Here is a 17,358-nt window from a genome sequence, read left to right as displayed (position 1 = left end):
CATTATTGTTGTGTATACATGTATGTGGTACTTTTAGTTTTTTCTATCCAGGCTTTTTTCTATTTGGGTGTTTCCAAGTATTCCTACTTGAATAACCTGTATATATCACTATTCCTTTTACTTGGCGGGACCATACGCACACTGTTTTCATGGAAATAGCACTACTGGGGTGTCACATTGAACGGTTCAATGAGTGCCGCGCCGAAATGAACACATCTGCGGATGTTTCTAAATTCAAAATTTCACCATTGTGCGTGTTAAATGTTGGCTCAACTCAAACCGAGCCTACAACATTTTCAATAATTGAACTTTCTTTATGGATTCTGTTTTTCTCTATTTTATAATCATATTTATATACATATATTATTTCACCTAATTATGAGAAACAATCTCAATTACAACATAGTCTTTAGTTAATTTTTATTACATGTACAGGTCAATCCCTATGAGGGTCACCTCGTTTTTAGTTCTTGATTGTCATAATTTCACTTAATTACAAAGGGAGTAAACATCATGAATAAATGAATAACCAGTTCATCACCCTGGCGATTCACCCATAAACCGTTTCTTCTCCTGACAGTTCTTCCTTTATTTAAAACATAATCAGCTATTCCCCCCCCCCCCAAAAAAAAAAGATATTCATCATTTATTTATTTCCATCATTTATTTTTATAAAGTTATTTTATTGTTATTTTTTTTAACATGATAAAAAGTATTGGAAGAATTTTAACTATATTTCACCATGATAACATAATTGGCATTACGCCAGAAATGTCATTCGGGATAAAACTCGAGTGTCTTACATTGTTTTAATAACTTTATATTACATTTAATGTTACAGTAGTACTATACATGCATGTACAGGTGTAAAAGTGAACCGATTACTCAGGTATGCCCGTCCGGTTAACTCAATAGGTAGAGCGTTCGGTTGTTAATCGGGCGACCCGAGCGGTGCAGGTCACTTTTCGTTGTAATTGATCATTAACACCATTTTTACGGGCATTCGCACTGTACCTCTGCTCATGCATGAACCGAAGTTATCCGTTTCTTGCAAAAAATGAAGGCAAATAGTACTGGTGTGACCACAATACGGCGTTAAACAGAGAAATTCTTCTTTAATGAAAAAGAAAAAAAAACAATAAAAACAAATTTTTAACAAGAATATACGTGTTGTACAGTGTTTTACATATTTTTGTATTTTCTTTCGTATATTGTCAACACAAATGACGATTTGTTTCAAGTATCGTTTTATTTCACATTATATTTATCATAATATAATAAAATATTATTGTCATCATTGACTAGTATCCAAATCATTTCTTCATGGTTCTCATCAATATAAGTAGTCTTTTTTAAAATGGCATCATCAAAAGATATATTTTCAATACTTGTTTGCTTATAAATATTTACATTGATGAATTTGAATAATGTACGTTGATTTAAGATTCGAACTTACCATTGTAAGGAGGTAGTTTTGTAAGAATTGTTATTAGTTTGCATTGTCTACAAGCGGTAGACATTTTAATCCTATACATTGCTGAATGCCTGAAATAGACTTATCCTTTCTTCAATCTGGACAAAACCATTCGTCATTTATTGGAAGATTTCTAAACGATACCGCCGGAATAGCAATTATTAGTTTCCGCCAGGCAAAGGATTTAAAACATTTACCAGGATTGTATCCAAAACTGCAGTACATGTTTATACAATTCTTGGTTTAAACATATTTTTATTCAAGGTAATATAGACATGTTAATTATCTACAATTGAAGCAGGAAGGAATTAGACCGAGAGCTACAATAGCTCATGGAAGTCCTCTCCTTTACACAATTCTTGCAAACGGTAAATATGCCAAGAATGGTAAAAGTGTATCATGGGAATCTGGAATCATCCGGAATTGTACAAAACAATCACGCGCTTAATGCGTACTTGTGACATATTGAAATTTAAATTGTCTCGACGTATTTAGAATAATATCACGTTCAACCTAAAAAAAGCTTGTCTGTTTCAATGTAAGCTGTTTGTGAGAGAAAAAAATGTTGAAAGATATTGTAGCATATAATCTTTTGTTTCAACTATTTTAATTTGCTAAGTTTTCATGCCCCACAACAGTAATAAAGTCTTAAAGAAATGGCAAAGAATTAATTTTATTCTGAATGAACAACATTTGAATGATATTCTCAGTTTTGAAATGTTAGCAAAATTTAAGATGATTAAACGAAGCTCTGTATATACAGTAAGTCAGAAAATGTGCTTAATTCTTCATCCGAAAACATAATTTAATTGAAAAAGTTGAATGAAACAAAAGTTTCTCAAAATCATCATGTATTTTGAATACAGGAAACATTTGATACTTAAAAAGTGGGACAATATAAAGAATATCTAAATGTTTCAATATTCTGGTGACGCAAAATTCGGTAATATTTTTTTTATATAAATAATGATTTTTGGAACTTGAAAAATTGACAAATCTTAGAGATCCTGTAAAACAAACTTTTTATGTTTTCTTATCACATATATATGATGCTCAAGTTAAGATTTATCAATTGTGTAGTTGGAAAAAAAGCATCATTTATAAAGTTTTTACCGAATTACACAATACATTCATGTTAATAAAGGGAGGTAATAAAAAAATATTTTTCTAAAAAAAGTCTACGTCAAATTTTTCAATAAAAAATGAATGCATATATTTTAATGATTACATATATTAACATGAACACATATTGGCAGTACATATTTCACAACCATATTCTTCGATGTTTGAAAACTGATTTATTTATTTTTTCCAAATGTTGTTTCTAAATTTCAAAATTTCACAATTTTCGTGTTAAATGTTGAATTCTGTTTAAGCCGGTGATGGGGGGGGGGGGGGTGTGGACGGTAATTTGCACTTTCCAGTACCGTCCATGAGCAGGCTCAATTAAACCGAGCCTGCAACATTTTCAATTTTGACGTGTTGGACTTTCTTTAGGGATTCTGTTTGTCTCTATTTTATTGTCACTTCCGTGTTTCGCTGTAAAAAGTCTCCCGATACATCAATAATGTTATATTTTCGATCCTTGAAGATCGATTGGCACGACATTATTGTTGTGTATACATGTTATGTGGTACTTTTAGTTTTTTCTATCCAGCCTTTTTTCTATTTGGGTGGTTCCAGTATTCCTACTTGAATACTGTATAATCATATTCTTTTACTTGGGGACCATACGCCGCTTTTCATGGAATAGCACTACTGTGTCACATTGAAGGTTCAATGATGACCGCCGAATGAACACATCTGCGGATGTTTCTAAATTCAAAATTTCACCATTTGCGTGTTAAATGTTGGCTCAATCAAACCGAGCCTGCAACATTTTCAAATTGAACTTTCTTTAAGGATTCTGTTTTTCTCTATTTTGTAATCATAATTATATACATATATTATTTCACATAATTATGAGAAACAATCTCAATTACAACATAGTCATTAGTTAATTTTTATTACAGGTCAATCCCTATGAGGGTCACTTCGTTTTTGGTTCTTGATTGTCATAATTTCACTTAATTATTACAAAGGGAGTAAACATCATGAATAAATGAATAACCAGTTCATCACCCTGGCGATTCACCCATAAACTGTTTCTTCCCCTGACAGTTCTTCCTTTATTTAAAACATAATCAGCTATCCGCCCCCCCCCCCCCCCTTAAAAAAAGATATTCATCATTATTTATTTCCATCATTTATTTTTATAAAGTTATTTTATTGTTATTTTTTTTAACATGATAAGAAGTATTGGAAGAATTTTTACTTAAGAAGGCCAACTCTCGGTTAAAATTTCTTTACCGCAAGAAAGAGTTTCTTACTCAGCATACCAAGAAACTTCTGGTTATGTCTCTTATTCAGTGTCACTATGATTACGCATGCTCTGTTTGGTATAATAGCTTGACACAGTCTTTAAAAAATAAGTTACAAACTTGTCAAAACAAAATAATGAGATTTGTACTTGACTTGGACTCTAGAGCCCACATTGACCCATCCCACTTTAAGTCCCTTAACTGGTTACCGGTCCACAAAAGAGTTGAACAGATAATGTTGTGTCATGTTTTTAAGATAAAAAATGGCCTATCTCCGGATTACATGTCTGAACACTTTATTTCACAAGATTCCATTCATAATTATAGTACAAGACTTAGTCAAAAGGGTGGATATTGTCTACCTAAGGTCAAAGGCCAGGGTTCTAAATCATTTGCTTTCTCTGGTAATTAAATTATGGAATGATTTACCTGTAAAGTTAACGGAGATCAACAGGTTACAAAGTTTTAAGGTTGCCATCAAAAGTCATCTTATGAACAGTATTTAAAAATTTTTTTAAACATGTTTTTACATATTTTCGGCTCAGGATTTTAAATTGTCTGCCATTTATCTTATTACAATTTTAGTAATGTGTTTTAAATCCTAGCTGTAAACAGGAGTATCATTAACTCAAGATTTGACTGTGATATACATTTTTATGATTTATTAGTATTCTTAAACATGATTATTTTAAGGTTTGCCTCTCTATGTCATGCCGCCAATACAAAGGACCACAATGGAAATAAGAGCTTTTTTGCCCTTTTTTGTGTTATCCTTGGTTTTGGTGAGCATGTCATAGTTTTACTCGTATGTGATATAGTATTTAATAATGCTCATTATTTTATCCTATGTTATATTGTCAACTATGTATATGCTTCCTTTGCCGAAATAAATCTATAAATCTATCTATCTATCTACTATATTTCACCATGATAGCATAATTGGCATTACGCCAGAAATGTCATTCGGGATAAAACTCGAGTGTCTTACATTGTTTTAATAACTTTATGTTAAATTTAATGTTACAGTAGGACTATACATAGAGAATAACAGGTTACTGTCTTTTGAGAAAGGGTTTCTCAGACGAGGTTAGATATGGTCCTGGAAGAAGCCTCGCCCCTTCCGGACCATATCTAGCCGAGTCTGAGAATTCCCTTTCTCAAAAGACTGTAACCTTTTATTTTTTCTATCATGCCTCTATTATGATTTTGCATCTTATTTTCTTTAATTCAGGGCGCTAATTCTGAAAGTAAGGTAACCACAAGAGGGTTATACGCCAAAAAAGTAGTTCGAGGGTTTTTACCAATAATTTTATAACACAACACAATTTTTGGTACAATTTGCTTTAACAATTTATTTATTGTGTATTATCATAAATATTCAGCAAAGTCAATTAAACAATACCAACAATATACATCATCAGTGCTGATCTGGCGTAGGAACATAGTGTTCTCAAGTCACTGACTGAGAAAGGTTGCTGTTCTCAGACAGGCTTTATCAGGCAGTTGTCATAGTAATGGCATGTTAAATGCATGTACAGGTGTAAAAGTGGACCGTCTACTCATGTATGCCCGTCAGGTTAACTCAATAGGTAGAGCGTTCGGTTGTTAATCGGGCGACCCGAGCGGTGCAGGTCACTTTTCGTTGTAATTGATCATTAACACCATTTTTACGGGCATTCGCACTGTACCTCTGCTCATGCATGAACAGAAGTTATCCGTTTCTTGCGAAAATAAAGGCAAATAGTACTGGTGTAACCACAATACGGCGTTAAACAGAGAAATTCTTCTTTAATGAAAAAGAAAAAAACAATTAAAACAAATTTTTAACAAGAATATACGCATTGTACAGTGTTGTACATATTTTTTATTTTCTTTCGTATAATTGTAAACATAAATGACGATTTGTTTCAAGTATCGTTTCATTTCACATTATATTTATTATAATATAATAAAATATTATTGTCATCATTGACTAGTATCAAAATCGTTTCTTCATGGTTCTCATCAATATAAGTAGTCTTTTTTAAAATGGCATCACCAAAAGATATGTTTTCAATTCATGTTTGCTTATAAATATTTACATTGATGAATTTGATTAATGTACGTTGATTTAAGATTCGAGCTTACCATTGTAAGGAGGTAGTTTTGTAAGAATTGTTTTTAGTTTGCATTGCCTACAAGCGGTAGACATTTTAATCCTATACATTGCTGAATGCCTGAAATAGACTTATCCCTTCTTCAATCTGGACAAAACCATTCGTCATTTATTGGAAGATTTCTAAACGATACCGCCGGAATAGCAATTATTAGTTTCCGCCAGGCAAAGGATTTAAAACATTTACCAGGATTGTAAAACTGCAGTACATGTATATACAATTCTTGGTTTAAACATATTTTTATTCAAGGTAATATATACATGTAAATAATCTACAATTGAAGCGGAAAGGAATTCGACCGAGAGCTACAATAGCTCATGGTAGTCCTCTCCTTTACACAATTCTTGCAACCGGTAAATATGCCAATATCATTCTTCCACCAGCATTTGGTAATGAAGTTATTCTATTTTGTTGTACATGTGATGACAACGAAGAATATGCGGAAAGAACTCGTGTGATTATTTGTAAAAAGGGAAATCCTTTTCAGGATGGAAGGATATGTCTCAAAGTATTTTTTTTTCATATCTCAGAGAAAACAACAATTTACAACAAATTTCACAAAATATGTAATTTGTAATCATAACAATACATTTGAAAAATACAGTTTTGTTTTTTGAAATGATTTCTTTACGTACGTACCTATACGTACCATTTAGTATCATTTAAACTTAGCCAACCAGTAGTTAGCAAAATCAAAACATGCCCTTCTAACATTTAATAAATCATTTTTTCTTCAGTGTCAACATTTTTTTATGTTTTATAAACCTTTTTATTTACATAACTTTCGAATTGCACTGTCACTGTTGCTTAAGCTGCTGCTTTTATAACCACACTTGGTTAGTCTGAAAAGTGTTTGTATTTCTGGTGTTTCTGCATACCATACATTTCGTACGCCTCTTCGCATTCTTTTTTGCAGTCTCACATTTCGACGCACACGTTTAGATCTCTCCTTTGTACATTGTAAATCCATTAGATTTTATATTTCATGTATGCACTATTACATCATCATATTGGATTTTTTTCTGTGGCTGTTCTAACATTCTTTTTGTTTTTCTTTACGATCACATGTGTTAAAAAATATGTTTTTCGTGTATCGTATCTGAATTTAATAACATATTTTTTACCTTTCCTTTTGACCTTATTTTTGCATTTGAATTTAACAATATACGTTGTTCCTTTCCGTTTGACCTTATTATTGTATTTGACTTTAACAATATACTTTCTACCTTTCCCTTTGACTTAATTATTGTATTTGAATTAAACAAAATAGGTTCTACCTTTACGTTTGACCGTATTATTGTATTTGAATTTAACAATATATTTTCTTCCTTCTCCATTTACTCTGCTCAACAGTTTCATGTTTAAAGTAAAGTCATTTTATTCTACATCCATCTAGATTTCCTGTCTGAAGGTAGCTAGTACCTGTACAGGTTCCGTTCCGATCAGCTGACTGTGATCTGCCATTGAACGCAAGATGCATTTGAATTTTAGATACAGATCCATTGCGGCGTGACAAAATCATCGCATTTTCCATGTTGATTTCACTATACACAGACAAATGCGGCTCGTTACCTCCATGTCCTGCAAAAATATGATTAATATCGAAACGTTAGTTATATCGTTGCTTTGAAACATTATTTTCAAATAATTTGTGTGTGTGTGTGTGTTTTTTTTACAAAAAATGACATTATGAACATTTAAAATTTTTTATAAGAGAACAATTCTGTGAAGTGTACAAATTTAATTGTGTTCCTAATACTTAGCATTTTTTAAAACTTGTCAAAATGTTAGTCATATACAAACATTTTAATAATATTAATAATAACAAATACAACATGTATATAAATATAATAATAAATTGTGAATATTTTTTACATTAATAAATTTTGTTGTTCTTCGTATGTTTTGCTTATAATATAAATTTCTTTTAAACGTATTGTCTAGTAAAGGAGTCTCGCTTTAACGTTAAAAAATCGGAACATTTCTTAAGAAAGGAATTTCAATGACCTTGTTTTTCTCAATTTATAGAAAACCTATAGTAATATATGCTGCTATTTTAAGTTGCGTTTTAAATGTTAATAGCATGATTCGGTTTCAAGGCAATATACTATCATATTTCTTCCTTACAAGTAATTTGAAAATATTCTTTTCTTAAAACTATTTCAAGCAGCAGTTTTATAGCTTAATACGTACGTGTTAAGACAGTAGGAAAATGACAAACATTTTATTACCGCAGTAAAGTACCGTTTAGAAACGATCAAAAGAAATAATGATGTGTAGTATTTGTAAGGAATTATTATACTATGCTTTGATAGAATTACAAATTTATAGAAATGCTACAGTCTTGTGTAATATAAATAGCATTTTAGTTCAGTTAATGGATGGTTTAAGAGTGCATTTAAAGAATACAATGTCGGATCGGATGAAACACGTTTTAAAATTTCATGATTGTTTTCAATGTATGAATGTTTTGTAATTAAGAGGCGATCCAACTAAAGTGATGCCCGAAGTAAACCTGTTTTAATATTCTTTTTTATAAAAGAAGTATTTGCAAAGACATCATTTTTAATTTCATTCGGAAAAAATAATAAAACAACCAATTGAAAGTAAATACGCTTTAATATACTAGTTTACATGCTATCTAACGTCAATGTACAAACTAGCAAAGTTTGCAGCAATTTTCTTCTTTGCAAGTTATTTAATTTAACAACAAGCAATTCACAAGAAATATTTTTGTTGTTTTATGCTGTCATACATAAAATTAATTTAATATTTTTCAAACATTTCTTGAAATATAATTTCATCATTTATTTCAAGAGCACTGACAAATATTATTTGGAAAAATATGATTTATAAATAGGTAGTATCATTAATTTTGTTGTCAAGACTGATCTTTTACCGTTCACTTTAAATTATTTATCTTTGGCTAAAATATGTGAATAACTCACCTTTTAAGAGTTACTGTAATAATTAATTTGATAACAACATACTGACTTAATATATAAAAAATGTCTGTGATATTATACTTTTTAATAAATAATGTTATTCATATTTTGTAACACTCATAGCAATTAATATAAAAATAGTTCAACTATTACTTTTTTGTTTTTATTGTTGTTGTATGTTTTTTAAAAAAAAACATTCTGCCAATAAGAGCGATTACTGTATTTTTTTTCCTTCTGAATGTTTATTCGACTTGCAAGAATCTACTTTTTATTAATTTAGTTAATTTTGATAATATATGTTGCGAATTTAAAAAGTGACGGGTATTCACAGGTGCACGCTCATAATCTAAGTAGTTTTCTATCTAATGCTATAATAAAGTTGTATATAACAGTCTAAAGCATCATGTTCTGAACTGTGGTCGATAAATAGTCTACTTACCACAACAGAGAATACGTTTGAAGGCACGTCTGAACTTCACGGACATGGCATTATAAAGGATCGGATTGATAGCGCTGTTGATATAAGCCATTGTTCGACAAAACATAAGGAACCACGGATCGAGATACTTCTTCTGGGCAATGGAATTGTAAACCACCATTGTCCTGTATGGCATCCATGTGGTCATGAAGACGAACACTATTACGGCCAACATTCTTACGACCTAAAAAATAAGAATAATTGAAATATCACAACCTAATAGAATTGAGGTCTAAAAGCGTAATATTAAAGAAATATGATATTATATACAGAAAATTTGCAAAGAAAATAGAAAAAAATACACACAGAGATAAATCTCAAATCGATTATTTTTGTGTGACTCTTAGACTGTTTTGAGTTAATGTTTTCATTTTGTGTCATTAAGAATAGCTACAATCAAAATGATTCCTCTTAAAACGCGGAATGAGCGAATTGTTCTCCGTCATATTGTTTGTCCCTACATATCAATTTGTTCACAACATAATTATTTCTGAATTTTTTCTCTCTTGTCTTCTCGATTACCAGACAATTTTCAAGGAAATTTATGAAATTTATGTTATATTTACGGGCATAATTTCAAAATAGATAAGACAAATTTGCAAGATACTGGTTAAAAAGCTGCAACTGTCTTCTCTATTATTGTTATGCTTTTGAAAAGACATAGGGCACTTGTCACGAAATGAACTTCTAGCTGCGAAATAAAAAAATCTAATATGGCTTCTTTTTTCAACTACAAAGATGCAATGGCACAAAGTAATAATATGATCTGACAATCACTGTCATAGTTACTTAAATGATACATATCAAATCCAGAAACAAAAAAGAAGCGAACATTTTACGACCTATTTCTTTAATTTAATACAAACTATTATTATATAAATGCCCGAAAAATGTTATTGATTTTGTTTTCTATTTCTCTGTAACTCTGTATATAAATTTAATTTGGGATTTTAAGGTATTGACTGCCGCCTAAAAACGCGAAAACATACGTAGAAAAAAGAATCCGTTTCTCTAAAAAAAAAAAACACAAAAAAACAACAAAAAAACTCATGACACCAAGTACTAGTGCTAGTGTAGTAAGTGAACGTTGTAATGCATTTTATAATACGAGTTGGGTTTTTTTTCAAATAAATTTATAAAAATTTGTTTCTGTATGTTAGTTATTGTAGTGCAAAGAAACGTCATTATTGCGCAAACAATTTGCATAATCAAGTGACAAAATGTTATATTTCTTGTATGAAAATTTAAATATTTAAAATATAGTTTAATGACATAAACAGAGGATATTGATTAAGTGTAGGTTTAATATTAAATTTATTGAACGAGTAGAGTTAAATCATATTTTGCGAGCCTCCTGGGAGCATATTATAGTTTCAATAAATATAGTATTGAATCTACACGTATATAATATTCTATTTATCACATATATAAAATAAGAAGGGTAAACTATTAAAGGGCGTAATTTGTCATTGCCGCGCATATAGTATAACGCTAAAATTGAGCGCGTAAAGCGCTATGATTATATGAGGCATATAACGTCATGTCAAAATACATTCACGGAAGTGAAATACAATTTTTTACGGAGTCGCCAAGACCGCACAAGTATGTGATGGAAAACAACATTAATGATTTGATAAAATTGTGTATAAATACATTAATTTTGGAACTACTTCCACTGATTTAGGATCAAAGTAATATTGTAATTCTGAACACAAATGTTGATTAATGTTCAACATTCTACACATATATGCTTTGATAAAGAAACGTGTAACTAGTCAGGTCAAAACAACAGTACTAAACCATATAATAGACGGTGGTAATTGTCGGTTATTGCTAGGATGTTTTTCACTTAATTGGCATCTTTTAAGAAATAAATAACAATCAATGCATATATGGTGTTTAAATCATGTTTACTTAAATTACTGAAACAGTCTATGCATCTTGTCACAATATATTTAGCGGATTGCGTGAGTTGTCAGCGCTACTGTTAAAAAGAATAAACAATATGTTCCAATTCAAAGGTCATTGTTTATCAGAATTGTTTTTACCTCAATGAAAGTTTCCGGAACAGTGTTTGCCTTAGTATTTTATACAAATATATGTTTCCATAAAACACTTCATTTACCGTAATTGTGTCCGTCATTTAACAACATTGCTTCTGAAATAATCTTAAATTTACATATTCCGTCATCATTATCATGTTTCCTTTATGTTGCTAGATTTACTTATCAATAATTATTTCAAAACATCTATAGAGTTGTCTGATTGAGTAGATTAAGGCAATTGTGTATTTGTTGTTTGTTTTGCTATTCACCTAATATGTTATTTACTTACGCTAACAGAAAACGTTATTTTAAAAAGAACAATTAAAACATACTAATAAATAACAGTTGACTTTCGTTTCTCTAAAAAATGCTATGAAAATTTGAAATGTAATAAACTTAACCTCCTGATTGACTTACGTGCACACGTTCGTAAGATTACATTTACATGTTTATAGGGATGTATTTTTCAAATGAGTGGAGTGTTTGTAAATACTTTTGTTTTATATAACAAAAGAAAGAGACTTGAATTTTTAGCAATTGTTTGTTATAACAGTTGTATTCAGTTATAGCATTCGTTCTACACGTTTGAAAATGAATCCAACGGATATCAAATTGTGCATTGCTTACTTCGGCAAATGGAAAATATGCTATAGATTGATAATTTCTTGAAAATCAATTGCAGTGTTGAAACATAACATATATTTTTTTCTAGTTCTGTTCAAAATCAACTTACAATTACAATGTCTCTAATGATAAAAAGTTAAGATTCATTTATCCTCGAAATTTCCAGAATTTTGTTTATGGAACCTAATCTGACTATGTGTGCCACTGTAATTGATATGGAAAGCCACTGGCATTTATATTTAGTCCTTTATTGCCAAATATCTCTTTTTTGCTCTGTAACTCTATATTATGAGACAGTTGGACGAGCTAAAGGCTCGTTTTAGGGAAAAATAGACAGTTAAATCAATCTAAGTCTAGAATACAATTTTCTAACCACACATGCTATAGATTTAGAGTGCTATTTCATTTACATATTCAATTGCTTCAGATTTACGATGCATAGGTTGTTTAAGCAAAATGATAAATGTTAGGATATAAATGAATAAGAACATTCTATAAACTGTAAAGTGATTTCCATTAATTTTAATATAAAACATAATCATTGTAACAGTAGTCAAAAGGTATCGAAAATCTACATACATATTCGATAACTACTATATTTAATTTCAAGTAATTAATTAAAATTGATAATTAGTTAAATAGTTGATATTTGAATGTGTTTTTCATATATATTGTATTCTTTAATATTTTACTGTCTTGTTTGGTTAGTACACTGTAAAGGTTACTTCCAAGGGGCCTTTACTTGTAAAGAAGAGCCTCAGATGTCCCATCCGATCATTTTTATGGGCACTAGTGTGCACCTCAGAAAAAACCTATGATGTTCCAGGAGTTATTTGAATAGCCCATTTCACTACGATTTCTCACGTAAATTAACGAAGTGCTACGATCAGATTCCGAGCATATAATCAACTGACCAATCAAATGTTGGTGGATGCATGTACAATCTATTACTAATAATAGTATTATAAAAATAAACAACGGAAATTAACATGGCGGATTCTTATCACAAAATTGAAATATTTCGAGAAATATGCCGTTATACTGCATAGTTAACTCATTGACGATAATGCATCAGTTTAAACTTCTCTCCTATACCTAACGCCACGATAACGAGTCGATATCGACTTTACACCTGTCCTGCATGCCACATATATGCGGCTAGATAAGACTTGCTTTACTTCCCGGTCGCCACGTTGAAGCGTCGTAAATCATTGGTTGTTTTCAAGGTATTCCCCGAGAATATTTAAATATTAGCCAATCAGAAATTGTCAGTATTTGAGCTTACATTTTAGACCGATGCGGAGGATAATCCATTGGATTCTGATAATGAAATGTTTAAAAGTAGGGATTTTGACTGAAGGGGATTATGTCCGTACACCAATATGAAAGTGTTTGTGGGAGTTTTCGAGAAGAATAAGCACTTTTTAATTCAATAAACACTCGCTCGTCAGCCACTGAATCACCCGCCATTATCGTAAATATAAACAATACATGTACACTCGAGAACCAGTATTTCATTGGTCAAACATATTAGCACTTTACCTCCCACGTGATGCGTGTCTACGAATGTTTCCAATGAATTACGAAAGGCTGGTGAAATGGGCTATTCTTCTTCAAAAGGACCATGGAATTCAAACCAAGAGCTAAAACGAGCAAGTAATTTGAAACCAAAAGAACATCCGGCAGTCCTTTATTTCAAAGGGAATAGAAGAAACCATATTTACACAAGTCACTGTCTCACTGAACCATTCATATATAGATCTTATTAACTCTCAATTAAACAAAAGACCCTATCATTCTATCACATGATCCATTCTGAAAATTCGTTAAAGCTTAAAGAGCAAATTTTTTGCACACTGATTGCTTTCACTTTTCTTTTTCAGTAAATTGAATTAAAATGTTACTAAATTCACGAAAATTGGCTATCTTTCTTTTCTCAGCACGTAATTGAATATAACACGTGATCTGTAATCATTATTTAATTGCGTGATTTTAATAACAAACGCTAATAGGAGAAACGCTATGACAATTGATTGCTTATATCACAATGCTATCAGATACCGCATTAAAAAGACAAAACAATAGCTTTCCATGACATTTATACGAGACGGGAAAAGATGTGGTGGAACTGTTTTAACAAGAAGAAGAGAAGAACACATGTACTTCAATAATGGGTATATGCTTTGATTTTGAATAAGCAGTAAATCCTAGACGTATACTAATAGTAAGAAACGTCAATTTAGATTTTGTTTTTCATTCATTTCTGTTATTTTTATGTATTTATTCAAAATATATGCAAATGTTAATGATTATTATCGACAATAATTACTCAGTATATCCATCACAAATATTACATTAGGTTATACAAGTATACCTTTATATACGTATTTGTAATTGTGTTTGAGCTGACTGATAAAATCATAATATAACTAAAAGTAATCCGAGGTTTTCAAACTTTCTTTAATAGTTTATTATTCATTTATCTATACTAACACATACATGAAAACAGTTTAATAAAATGAACATATAATTAAATTACGTCATCATCAAAGAAATGAAATGTGAATAATTTTAATGTTATAATATTGAACAATTTTTACAACAGTGTGTGAATATTCTTTTTTTATTTTAATGGAAGAATAACATATTCTTTAATTTGCATAAGTATATTGTTTCGAGATTCTATCAATTGAACAGACAGTTAAATGAGCCATGCCATGACAAAACCAACATAGTGCGTGGGCGACCAGCATGGATCCAGACCAGGCTGCGCATCCGAGAGTTTAGGAGAATTTGATTCAGTTTTTGTAAAAAGGGATTTCTCAACAGAAGGCCGCTCTTCAAAGATTAAATCTTACATTCTCTGTTAACGTCCAATAATAATATTATATATTTCATATAGCACTCAACTATCAATCAATGATTCGATATTACAAATATATCATAGATAGGATGGTGTTTAACTCTCCTTAAAGCATATTATAAAACATTTACATTTTAAAATTCCAAATCTTAATTTGATACACGCTTCCTGTAAAGGTGGAGATATAGTTTGGCATGTTAATTATGTTGCAATGCATGCGACTGTGGATTTATCCCGAATTAAATTGATGTTATATGATAGATGTAAGAAAGTTAAATTTATTAAACTAAAACTAAGATATTGAATAAAAAAATGTTGTTTCTATTATCTTATGTTCGAGTCACGAAAGAGTCATAACGTACAATGTTTCTGTTATTTCACACATATAAAAATTGTCTGGAACAAAAAGTAATGGTTCTTTATTGAAACAGGCAATAGAAACACATTTAGCAATGATTTCGTGCATGCGCCATTCGCTTGTAACGAAATATGCAAACATACGTACAGCCATTTTGGCATGGGAGAGTACAATTTTGTAAGATACAGGCATCAAAGATATAGCTTTATACCCTTTTAAGAGGATGATGACACCAGTTTCGTATACTTTTATCAAAAATATTTAATTCTTTTGTAAGAATACTTCATATATTGATATAAATGTTAATGCTATGTGCGACGAAGACACATGTTGCTTTGTTGTTTTTTATCTGCCAAAAGATAATAAATCAAGTATCTGCGGAAAGAGATTATCATTGTTTTGCATAACGCATACATGATACCTCTGACAAACAAGCAAAAACCCGTCCGACCTTGTTTGTGTCATATATGGAGGTAAAACAATAATATATATTTAGATCAACTTTACCTGCATTCGTGCGGTAACTTGACGCTTTCTGCATCTTTTACGATTCATAATTACTTCAGAGCTCTCTTGTGAAATATTTGTCTTGAACAAAATTCTCGCAATAAGTCCATAAAGTACAGCAGCAATTAAAAGTGGGACGATATAAAACAGTATTAAATCTGTCATGTAATAAGCCGTGTACTGTTCCCGTTTAAGTCGAACCTGACATACATCGACGACAGTGTGTTTCCTTTGCTGTTGTAAAAGGACAGTCAAACCAAGCCACGGCGAACAATATAAGATTCCAAAAATCCAGATAACTGCTATAATTCTTTTGGCTCTTTTTACTGTACACATGGTTTGTGATCTTAATGGATGGCATATTGCTATATAACGTTCCATTGTAAAAGCTGTGATGGACAATGCTGATGTGTCAACACCAAGGTATTGTAAGAAAACAAGAAGTGAGCACATTACACGGCCAAAAGGCCATTCGTTTATTTGATAAAATGTTTCTGGTATTGCTGGTAACGTTGCGGACATGAGAACTAAACAATCTGCAATGGCAAGGCTCATCAAATAACAATTAGTCGGGGTTCTCATACTCCTTGTTCGTATAACAACAATGACGACAAGAATATTTCCGACGATCCCGACAAGAAAAAGTATTATATTAATCGTTAATGAAATGATTCTGTACAATGAGCTGTAGTTCAATATAACTGATGTCCCCATTTTGGAAATAGTTTCTTTAGTTACATTTTCAACTAACGAGCAATTTAAATCCATCTTGATTTTTGTTTCTAGATAAACGGTCAATTATTATTCCAAGAGCAATTTCTGCAAATACAATTTAACCGATAAATACATTTTTATCGTTATTTGTTTACCATTTTATTTTGAAAATGTTTTCACACCTATACACAGTTGCCATTTTGTTTGAGAAAAAAAAAGATAAATACTGTTTTCAAACAAATACACTTGTTAAATTCAATCACTCAAATAAAAAAATAGATGAATCACAAAACGTTGCAAACAATTAAAGCTTATGTGTACACAATCTCTATAACTCCAGCTGCCGTCTGTGAATGACGACAAAATCCAATTTGCCATCGTCTTTCTACACTGCTCTCCCATTCACCAATTTATTGGTTAGCAGTTACCACCACTAGATTTAGAGAGTGTCATCCCCTCGCCTACTTACAGCATTGGATGCAGTCCGTTGACAAATATATTTATCAAAGTAACAATCTTTATTTAAAGCCTAATTAAGGCCCTAAAATGCTATATTTTTGATTTCGCATACGCTTTTCTACTTTCAATTTTCAGTTTTAAAATGTCATTCAAAATGCTTGATACATGCAATCTACAATTGTTTTCATATGTGTTCGTTTGTTTGTATGTCATCTTTATTTATATTAATTATTACTCAACGCTATTTTTCTCAGGTATTAACCGTCTTATATGCTTTAAGTTTTTTTTCTGTTAATATGAACAGTACGTTCTTCTTTCATGAGATGAGAAATTTTAGTCATTACTGAGGAAAAGTGTATGCCTTTAAAAGAACAG

General features: G+C 30.9%; 1 protein-coding gene across 1 annotated transcript; it reads right to left on the bottom strand.

Moving 5' to 3' along the window:
• Nucleotides 1-7,202: 7,202 nt before the first annotated feature.
• Nucleotides 7,203-16,697, bottom strand: LOC132750836 (thyrotropin-releasing hormone receptor-like). Its single transcript, XM_060740886.1, has 3 exons — nt 15,811-16,697; nt 9,375-9,597; nt 7,203-7,571 (listed from the first exon to the last, which is right to left on the bottom strand). The coding sequence occupies exons 1-3, from the start codon at nt 16,576-16,578 to the stop codon at nt 7,363-7,365; spliced, it is 1,200 nt and encodes a 399-aa protein (XP_060596869.1). The 5' UTR covers nt 16,579-16,697; the 3' UTR covers nt 7,203-7,362.
• Between the last annotated feature and the right edge of the window lie 661 nt (nt 16,698-17,358).

Source organism: Ruditapes philippinarum, unplaced genomic scaffold (genome assembly GCF_026571515.1).
Source record: "Ruditapes philippinarum isolate M1 unplaced genomic scaffold, ASM2657151v2 ctg3319_1_1_1_1, whole genome shotgun sequence".
Lineage (NCBI taxonomy): Eukaryota > Metazoa > Mollusca > Bivalvia > Venerida > Veneridae > Ruditapes > Ruditapes philippinarum.
The sequence above is the reverse complement of the archived record's forward strand: the minus strand, read 5'-3'. Positions and strand labels throughout refer to the sequence as shown.